At 36.1% G+C, this 10,671-nt stretch overlaps 1 protein-coding gene across 1 annotated transcript; it reads right to left on the reverse strand.

Moving 5' to 3' along the window:
- Positions 1-1,947: 1,947 nt before the first annotated feature.
- On the reverse strand, positions 1,948-7,768 carry lrrc18b (leucine rich repeat containing 18b). The gene is made up of 2 exons (XM_077224701.1): positions 7,498-7,768; positions 1,948-3,692 (listed from the first exon to the last, which is right to left on the reverse strand). Exon 2 carries the CDS (start codon positions 3,685-3,687, stop codon positions 2,920-2,922), a length of 768 nt encoding a protein of 255 aa, XP_077080816.1. The 5' UTR covers positions 3,688-3,692; positions 7,498-7,768; the 3' UTR covers positions 1,948-2,919.
- Positions 7,769-10,671: the final 2,903 nt, after the last annotated feature.

Consider the following 10,671-nt stretch of genomic DNA (forward strand, 5'->3'; position numbering starts at 1 on the left):
GCAGCGGCTCCACCGGTGTGATTGGGGAAGCTCAGCCCTGTCTCCCGCAACTGGTCCTCAGTTCGGATGGGCGGGAGGAGGGCGGCTGCAACACCCTGACGGAGACCTAAATGAGACCGCAATAAAAACCTCATTCAACCGCCACCAGGGCCGAGAGCTGCTGGGTAACCACCACTGACCTGCCAATTCACAAATATACTCTACCCGCTCAAATAAAGTGTGTTTGTTCTCTCGCAGTGCATGTCTGTCAAACCGTGCCCTTTGAGACTCCAAAACTATGCTTACATTACAGATTAGATGCTGCGTCGATTCCATGAATTTGCACTTTGGCATTTCATGTGTATCTCTGTGTGTGTCTTTCATGTATATATAGATAGATATAGTCAAACTAAAATTTATTCCGACACCTTGCTATCCTAACTTACATAAATTAACTATAGTTTCAGTGTCCTGCACCCACTTGTAAAAAAATATCAAAAAGTATATATGGTGTTTGCATAATTTTTGGTTTAACTGTATATATATATATATATATATATATATATATATATACAGTTAAACCAAAAATTATATATACATATATATACATTTTTAAACTTACCTACTTGGCTATAAGGACATTCTGATCTATTAAAAAAATCTTTCTGGAATTGAATAATGTGGTCTATCTAATGTGAGTTCTCCCGGAAAAATGCCCATCTGCGTTTTCACAAGATGATTTATTTCCTATAAACGTCCCATTCGGCAGATGCTTTTATACCGTATCTATTTTGGAAATGCACGTGTCCTAAACCACTCAGATGGGATGCACTTGACTGTCTGGTCATTCTATACTCTCATGAGCTGTTTACATGATGTTTGAGCTGTTTGTTCAGAAGGCTTCTTTGTCCATTCTCAAAATGCATTGTGAGTGGTCAGGATGTTTAGTCTCCCGGGGATGTATTTTTCCAGTCGGATGATCAGAGCATCGCTGCTGGATTCTTTGATCTTGAGATGTTTTCCTGAAGTGGGCAATTTCTGGTACATGTCATGTCTTTCATATGGCTTTTTCCTTTAAAGAACCAATTCTGCTCAGGCTGAAAATACATTACTTTTGTGGCTTTACTGAAAAGATTGGGTATGATGTGTGTGTATATATATATATATATATATATATATATATATATATATATATATATATACATATATCTTGGATAAGATAGGTCCTTGATTTCTGCTTTCAGATTGCAGTGCATTTTTTTTACTGTTTTATTTAAAAAAATGACATGCATGACATTCATATTAAAGAATATTTTTTAGCACATTTATTTTGCAGTTTCAAACCCTCAGTCTATTATGAGCAAATGTTCAATAAACCTTGGATTGTTCAGAAGAACTGTGATTAGCGCAGCTGCTGCTCTGTTGACTGAGATGCAATGTCACATAACTTATTGATTTTGCGAAGTATTAATAATTTAGGAGGGCACCTCCAGAGACATGACATGTGGTGATGGAGCAACAGGAGATGTTTATGGTAGATTTCCAAAATGATAATGATGCAGACCTTATTTTATCTATCTTTATCACAACTAGAGATAAATCTTATTAAAGTAAACTGTTATAAGGATAATGTTAGTTACATGTTTGTGAACAACATCATTTCAGACGTAGAATGCGTTACTGGTGATATTTTACAGACCTCGTTCTCGGACCACCAGTCTGAGACTATTTTCTAGGTAAAATATCTGTTCTTCCATACCATTTTGACTTCACTTTGATCCACTTTAGTCTAATAGCAGTGCTGAGTTTTGTTTAGTTTGACTTCTGGTGGGAATAATCAGATTACAGACCTCCAGATTCATTCAAATGAATCATTTCAAGATGTGGAGCACCAAATAACAATACTTCAAACCTCGTACGCTAGGCTTATGTGTGTTTATCCAGTTAAGAATAAGCAGTTAAGCAAGATTTGGTTTGATAAGAGGAATTTAGTTCTTTCAAATTACATTATGCATGGTTTCTAACCCTTATATACAGTACCAAAAGAAAAAGTCTGGACATTGTATGCATCTTGAGATCTATTATCTCTCACAGTCTCACAGATTTTGGTGTAAATGTTATTTTGTGTATTTGTTGTTCCACTGTTTAAACAGAGAAATCTTAAAATGTCACTTGTCGTGTTATTAGCAGATCTTCAAAACAGCACGAATGTGGGGAAATCAATAGAATTGAGTCGAGTGTTAATTAGGAAACTGTTCCTCATGAGAAATGAGAAGAAAAAAAATCAATATGGACATAATTATATTCACCTGCACCTTTTCTTCACAACAAGAACAGATGATGGTGTAAGTATACTAGTACATGAAGGTGTAAAATCTGTTGTATGCTGGTATTGCTGACAAGTTGTTACACGTTTCATTATGATCAGTTCTCTCTCCATTTACAGTCATTAAACTCATATTAGAAGATCGTGCATCCCTTTAAAGTGACTTAAATTGTGATTCCTTAAGTAGCTATTTATCCTTTGGTATTTCCTGAATAAATATCAGATGTATAGCGTCAAGTAATTTGCATTTATATTTATTTGTGTAGCATAAAACTATTTCCAAAGCTTCAAGTAATTAGCATTTATATTTATTTAAACTATTTCCAAAGCCGCAACATGTTGAAGTGTAGTGCTCACACTGTCCAGATGTGCTTCTGATGTCATCCTCTAGGGGGCAGCAGTGGGAACTGAGGCTGTTTAGATATTTGCTACTCCCTAGTGATACATAGAAGCTATTGCAGTATAAACGCCACTTACAACTCCATAAATACATTAACATGAACTCGGCCCATCACTACGTCTTGTATGATACAACAAGCTTTTGAGGAAAGTTTATTTGTACATCTCTCAATAATCATTGTATTGCATTTTGTGATTTGCACTAGTCTACATGTTCACCTCCATAACGCCTGGTTCTCTTGTGCGACAGAGTTTGGCGTTAGGAGACCCGCAAAGATGGACTTCTTTAGTGTAGAAGCTGCACTTATTCGTCGGTCTAACTTCTCCCTGTCCTCCTTACACCTCCTAAGGCAGTCGGTACACAGACAGTCCGCTCTCACTAAATACAGACACTCGACTCTATGGATGCTGTCCACCTCTGGAGGCTCGTCTGCAGGGATGGGGTTGGATTTGATGTTCATCTTCTGAAGTTTTGGGAGGTTTTGGATGCACTTGGGCAACAGTGTCAGGAGGTTGTTGAAGAGCCCCAGTTCCCGAAGCTCTTTGAGAGCAGCCACAGGAGGAGGGAGAGTCTCGATGCGGTTCATTCCCAGGTTGAGGATCCTCAGGTTCCTCAAGAGCCCGAGCTCATGTGGCAGGCCGGAGGTGGTCAGATGATTGTTGCATAAGTTGAGGCTGTAGAGGTTCGGGAGACGGCCTATAGCCGCAGGAATCTGCTCCAGGTGGTTGCTGTGCAGATCCAGCAAACGGAGGTTGACAAACTTGTCGATGGTGTCGGGGATCTTCTTGAGAAGGTTGCGGCTGAGGTCCAGCTCGTCTACGTCGCTGAGCTTCAGGATGCACTTTGGAAATGTGGCGATCGCCATATTGCTGAGATCGAGGCGCCGTTTACCGTCTACTGTCACCTTTAGAGCGTTCTTCGCCATCTTGAGTGTGATCTTTCTACCTGACGGATCATTCGATTTCTTCTTCCCTTTCACCATTGTGTCTATGAACAAGGAAACATTGTGTAAGTTACTGTATTTCTGAACAATAAGCCTAGTGAGCAACATTTAAATGACATGTAGATGTGCTTTTGGTTAAATTCACATTTAACATTTGCGAAAAATTAAATGCATAATGATCTGACAAGCTATGTGAAAAACAATAATTTCCTATGCTGAAGTCAACAAATGTATGAATAAAAATATTCCTATTATTGAGTAGGTACAAGGGGGCTAAAGGCAAACCTGAAGGAAAATCAGTTTTTCATTTCTCTCATAGTGTATGGTTGAAGAAAAAATATGTTCCTTTTTTATTAAGGATGCACCGAAATTAAAATTTTGGCCAATTCGATAACCGATAATTCTTTATATTTGAAAGCCGGTAACCGATATATTGGCCGATAAATCTAAATCCAAATTTTTCTATAGTTTTTGAGAGCCTGATTACAAAAACAGGTCTCACTATTTAAAGCCATGTCCCAAACACAATTATGTTCTCATTGTAATTTTATGTAGCCTATATGACAGCACATGTTGCCCTTTACTGTATTTTCCTTTTTTGAAGAGATTCCAATCATATTTCAAGCAATTCAAACGATAACATTAAAAATGTACATATACAGTACCAGCCGATACTGATATAGTGGCCGATATATCATGCATCCATACTTTTTATTGAATATTGATGAAGCAACACCTTTTTAAGAAAAAACAAAAAAAGAATCAGCCAGAATCTAATGTTGAATGACAAAATAACCATGTAGTGTATAAACATTATAAGGTTGAGTTCATCGTCTACAAGTGCATAGTGTATAGTGTGTTATTTTGGACACAACTATTGTTTATGCTTATCAGAGTATTATGTTCTTAGCAATTATCGATCATGACAATCAGTGATTACGCTTGTGAGTCGAGTCTTTCATGCACTTCAATTGAGGAGTAATATTTGTACTTTCTCTGTAAATACTTGTTTTATAGTTTATATTTATTTAAGCTTATTTTTATTGTTACCTTAGCAATATGCTAAGGGCAAACGTGAAATTCCAATCAATCAGTCAAGGTGGGTAGCAACGTAATGCAATGTTGACGTTTTCCTTGTGTAATACACAAGCTGTCCTTTCTAAACCAAGAAAAATAACTATTAGGAATAAAGTCCCTGGAGACTTACTACTTACTATATTGGGACAAAGTGTGTGAGTGTGTCTGATAGAGGTGACTGTCATGCCTCAGTGCTGCTGGTGAAGGACAGACGAGCGCTTTGTCTAATGAAATGAAACGCTGCCCAAATTAAAAGGCCAATGTTTTTCCGAGTATGCCACCACACAGGTCACTGTGTCAACTTAAACAGGTAGAATTCCTTAACAATAGTTAATGCATTTGAGATCTTGAACTGGCATTATTTACACAGGTAAATGTACAGTTTTAAAAATAATATTTTTCATTGTTACTTCATGTTTATTCATGATATAGTGTACAACAGGGTTAAAAGTAGCCTAGAAATGTAGACGCACCCTAGCGGCAGCAAAATTAATTTTGCAGTCAGTGTCGTCTAGCAACTCTCCGTTGGCTTTCGAGCTTGAAAAAACAAACTCTAGTCAGGCCAATCACATCGTGTATAGAGTTGGTGGGCGGGCTTAACATAATGGCGGTTGTGAGATGTGACGGTTCCGCGTCAATTCCCTGCTACTTGAAAACAAAGAAGATGATGCTCAGCTTTATGCTGGCGAACAGCGGTCTTTCGAATCGCCTTTGGCCGCGACTCTGGAGGACTTGGAGTTAAGCTTTTCTTTGAGAAAAGAACAAAGAACAGCATTTAAGTCATTTTTAAGAAAGGAAGATGTGTTCGGAGTTTTGCCGACCGGATATGGAAAAAGTATAATATATCAACTAGCTCCGCTGGTGGGAAAACGCATGGGACTCACTCAGCCACAACTGTTCATTGCTCTGGTTAGTTGTAGCGCTGTCCTTTTGCGTGCAGAAGGAATTTGAAAGACAACCGTTTATCCCGCCCCTCGGATTGAGCCCTGCCAATAGTGAGTTCCCAGACCCAACATCTTGATGTGGGTCTGGCTTGCCAGGTTAGGCTAAAGGCGCACCGGGGTAAAAGGCACCTTTGATTTTATATTCCTCTAAGCCACTAGATGGCACAAAAACTTGCTTCAGCACTTTCCAAAACATCTGCTTTTCAAGATGCACGTGGAAATATGGCTGATCATTGACGCGATCGCGGACAGCAGCGCAAAATTAATTCTGCGCTAATTTGATCTAATATTTGATGTTTTTAAAAATGTTGTAGATTTAAGTACCAAATTAGAAGCGCTAAAATATTGAATGTAGTATTTTCATAGTAGTATAATGATTTTCAGTTTTGCTCAAGGTAATGTTTTTCAATTACGGAAGAATATGTAAAAGTATGGTATTTGGGGTTAAAGGGCGCAATAATTAACATGGTAATGGACAGCCGGCTGACTTTCCCATTTGTGGACACGATATAGATTCAGATGGTAAATATAATATATTAAGCTAGGTGTTCACCTTAATCTAATATAATCACCATATTTAAAAATATGATGTTAATCATATCATTTAATAAAATATAATAGATTGTTACTACTGTAAATCTATATCAAATTATCTCATTCAATGCTTTCAAAATCTTTACTTTTTAAAATCATTTTGTTTATGTATTTTTATAATATATTTTTATATTAACATAATTTAATGACAGTATATTTATTGAACAAAAATGATTTTTTTTATTCATCAAAATAAACCGAACCTAGTAAAAACTTTGCTAAAGTGATTGTTTTGAACACGTATTAACTTTTAAATTATTAAAAACATAATTTTTTTGCCACCTCATACATTTATTAGAGTTGTAAACAAACAAACAAACAAACCACTTTTTTTGCTTTATTTTCACTCAAAATGAAATGTTGCAAATGTATTAGTATATGTACAAATTATTATTGTAGATTAATAAATGATGTAAAAGTGTTGTTCATTGTTATTTCAAGTTATCTTTGAACCTTATGGTAATGTGTTACCAAACAAGCTGCTGTTATTTGACACAGAATCCAGGCATGTTGGTAACACTTTACAATAAGGTCCATCATTCAAAGTGCATTAACTAACAAAAAACAGTACATTTGTTACCGTATTTATTCATCTTTGTTAAAGTTAGTAAATAAAAATACAACTGTTCATTGCCAGTTCATCAGGTCCTTCAAATAATATTAACTTTTGATTTTAATAATGGGTAACACTTTATTTTAAGGTGACGTAGTTACACGTTTTAAATGTACTTACTATAGTTATAACAGTAAATTATGCATGATTACAAGTAACTAACACTAAACCAGACCCTAACCCTCTATAGTAAGTACATGTAGTTAGATATTACTCAGTACTTATTTGAGTATACTTAAGTAAAATGTAGCTATGTCACCTTAAAAAAGTGTAAACTAATAATGTATTATTAAATGTTAAAATGAACAATAACTAAGATTAATAAATGCATTAGAAGTGTTTTTCATTGTTATTTCATGTTAACTAATGTTAATAAATGGAACCTTATCGTATATTTATAATTGTAAGGCGAATGACAATAACATAATTACGTCTGTAACCTAGCGATGGAAAACAACAAAATATGTGCAGACTCACAGCTTTTACTTAGTATACAGTTTAAAACGAACAGCGCAGAGTGGCGTTTTCACAGGTCTTAACTAGTCTTAAACAGATTTAGCTAAACTGTGTTCAAAATGGCAGGCATAAAGTAACATTCCTACAGAAATTGTGCTTTCTTACCTGCTGTGATTGTATCTCTACCTCTCAGAGCAGTTTAGAGCCGAAGACAGTCCCGTCTGTAAGTCTCAGAGACTACAGCAAGTGTGCACTTCATTACAGGCCGTCTGTGTCCAGGATCCGTCCATGTGAATAATGCACAAGCTTCTCTCAGAAACCCTGTAAGTAAAAACCAGCAGGGCAAGCGTGACTCACTTGGTTTCCTCTGAGGAGAGAGCACTGCTTGTTGAGTCTGAAACCATGGCCTTCACGAGGACGGCTTTGTGTTGCTCGATCTCCAGGCAACAGAGATGTGTGTTCTGCATGCTAGTTTTATTGCTGTGTTGTAGGCTTGCTGAGTGAGGAGCACGTAGCTGGTTTTCTCACTAGATGATGGATGATCAATTCGATTTTATGCACAAATGTCCGGTTAATCAGTAACACTTTACAATAAGGTTCATTAGTTCACTACATTTGTAAATGTGAACTAAGAATGAACAATACTTCTACAGCATTCATAAATCTTAGTTAATATTAATTTCAAAATGTACTAATACATTATTCAAATCAAAGATTGTATTTGTTAACATTAATGAATGCACTGTGAACTAACATGAACAAACGATGAACAGCTGGATTTAATAACAAAGATTAACAAATGAAGTAACAAATGTGTTGCTCATGCTTAGTTCATGATAGTTAATACATTAACTAATGTTAACTAATGAACCTTATTGTAAAGTGTTACTGGTTAATCTTTCTGGTTTTCACTTTGAGACCAGCAGAGAGCCAGTTAGAAATAGATTTAAACTATTCCTTTAAACTCAACCTTTTACAGTATGTGATTTTACATTAAGCCATATTTAATGTTTCACACATCTGACCCACAGTCTGGGAATCTGTTTTATTAAATTAATTTTGTTGGTTTGAAAGTTTAACTCTTTCCATGCCGATAATAAGTGACCTAAAATTGTCTGGTCATTTAACATATGTGTGACCTAGATCTTACAGTAAGTGGAGAACACAGTTTCTCTGTTAGATAAGCATACAGGTATGCCAAAGTATAATCATACATGGAATATGATATATCTGACTGTATGAATCCCAACTAGATTTATTTTTGACCTGTTAAGTATAACATTTCACTTACAGTCACACAATATCACTACATTTGCCATTGCATCTTACCACCAGGAGAGGGCAGTAAACTGATTGCATGTTCATTTACCGGATTGAGGATGCAAATGTATTTTGAAAGCATTCATAAGAGATCAATTAACTTGCATCGGTATTTCACTACTTGAATAAGTAAAAAAAGCAAAAAAGAAATACAATTCCTGGTGAGGAAATAAATGTAATATGAACAATTAAGATGCGCTTTATCTTTATCCCCCGTTTTCCCAGACAAGGCTTAAACTTGTCCCTGACTTTGAGCTGTCTCATCTGAAAGCAGCTTGCACAGACAGACCTTAAAATATGTCAGTGCCATTGTTTTGTCTCGAGATGCACATTAGTAATGTTTTTTTCTAAGGCACATTTATAAAAGCTACTTAAATGCCCTGATTGAACTAAGGCCTAATCCTGGTTTATTCTACTGTAATCCCTGTCTGTGAATCCGGCCTTAAAGTCTTGTTTTAAATGGCAGATTTGCTTGTTTTTCTTCACCTCAATCTTTAATCTCTGAGTCATGAGTAAAGTTGTCTTACTTAGATGTCTAGGTGAGTTGTGACTCACTTACAGTCATGCAAAAATATCATTGCATTTGTTATTGCATTTTGCCACCAAGAGAGTGCATACACTGCTTTGCTGTTTATTTACCTGATTGATGATGCATGCAAACATATTTCAGAAGCGTGCGTCTGAGATCATGCAAATTGCATTGTTATTTTACTATTTGAGTTAATAAAACTAAATGCATTTTCTTGGAAATCACTTGAATATTGAATATCTTAAAATACTAAAGTCTTGTTTTAAACTGCAACTTTGCTTGATTTTTTTTACCACCCCAAACTTTAAACTCTGAGTCATTAGTAAAGTTAGCTATCTAGGTGAGTAATGACTCACTTAATCCATCTACTCATCAAAATACAAAGTACATTCAGCGTGAGTAGACTTGTTGTAGTCACCTGCAGGTCTGAGGTCATCTGGGTACGGTGACGGCTGGTCTGGATGCGTCATATCCCCTCATTTTGCTAAAGGACGCGTGTCATTCTGCTGACTAGGAAGTGTTCCCAGATCAACGTCCTGGAATAATGGCTATGATTATTTGCTCCAGGACAAACTAAACATTATGATCCAGGAACACGTAATACTTGGCGAAATCATGCTCACTCACCCAGAATGCTTTCTTTATCTAATTAATGGCTATATATTGAGCCTGTTTATATTGTGTGTCCTGTGTTATTTTGTCTATAGATGAATGCAGACTTTTATTTAAATTGTAATGGTATTTTTGAGCATTAAAACAAAATTAAATCCAATGCTCTCTTTAAACCTTTTGCGCACTATAACAAACACAATTTTTTTTTGTTGGCTTCGTGTTTCTTCCGATGCTTCAGTGCATCTGTCACTAAATTAAACATTAATATCCTCACCAAAAGACCATCAGCAAAGTGCATGTGTGTGAAAGGTGATCTAAGGGACGTTTCAGAGCTTCCTCACACACCGCTGCCTCACACTTACACACACACACGCAAGGATCTGGTTTCTGCTCTGAGAAGCCCGACACGTCTCGTTTCCTCAGCTCATTCTGTGTCATCTCGAGTTAGAGAAGCTGGGATGATCAGTGATGATGGGACACTGGAGATTTGTGACGACTTGCTGGCGATAGTTAATGATGAGAAAGTAATCACTGTACAAATCTTGATGGAGTTGTTTTGTCTTTACAAAATTCTTTGGATTTTCATCCACCAGGAGAAGGTCAAATCTTTTAGAAAAGTAAACGCTGTCCTAAATAGAAATTACGGTATATTCGGATATGCTGTTTGTAAGGACACATGGTTTGAATGTATTTTTATTTATTTATTTATTTATTTATTTATTTATTTATTTATTTATTTTCACATAATCATTTGACCAGAAGACATAAGTCTTGCTTGATTAAGATAAACCACCACAAAATCACTAGCAAAAAATATAGAACTGCATAGAAAAATAAACTTAATTCAAAGAGAAAATACGATTGGCAATTTTATTTCT

This window comes from Siphateles boraxobius, unplaced genomic scaffold, assembly GCF_051911475.1.
Source record: "Siphateles boraxobius isolate OS27281-9 unplaced genomic scaffold, OSU_SipBor_1 90, whole genome shotgun sequence".
Lineage (NCBI taxonomy): Eukaryota > Metazoa > Chordata > Actinopteri > Cypriniformes > Leuciscidae > Siphateles > Siphateles boraxobius.

Excerpts from the sequence above, each read along its gene's own strand:
- lrrc18b (XM_077224701.1), bottom strand. The coding sequence starts at position 3,687 with ATGGTGAAAGGGAAGAAGAAATCGAATGATCCGTCAGGTAGAAAGATC.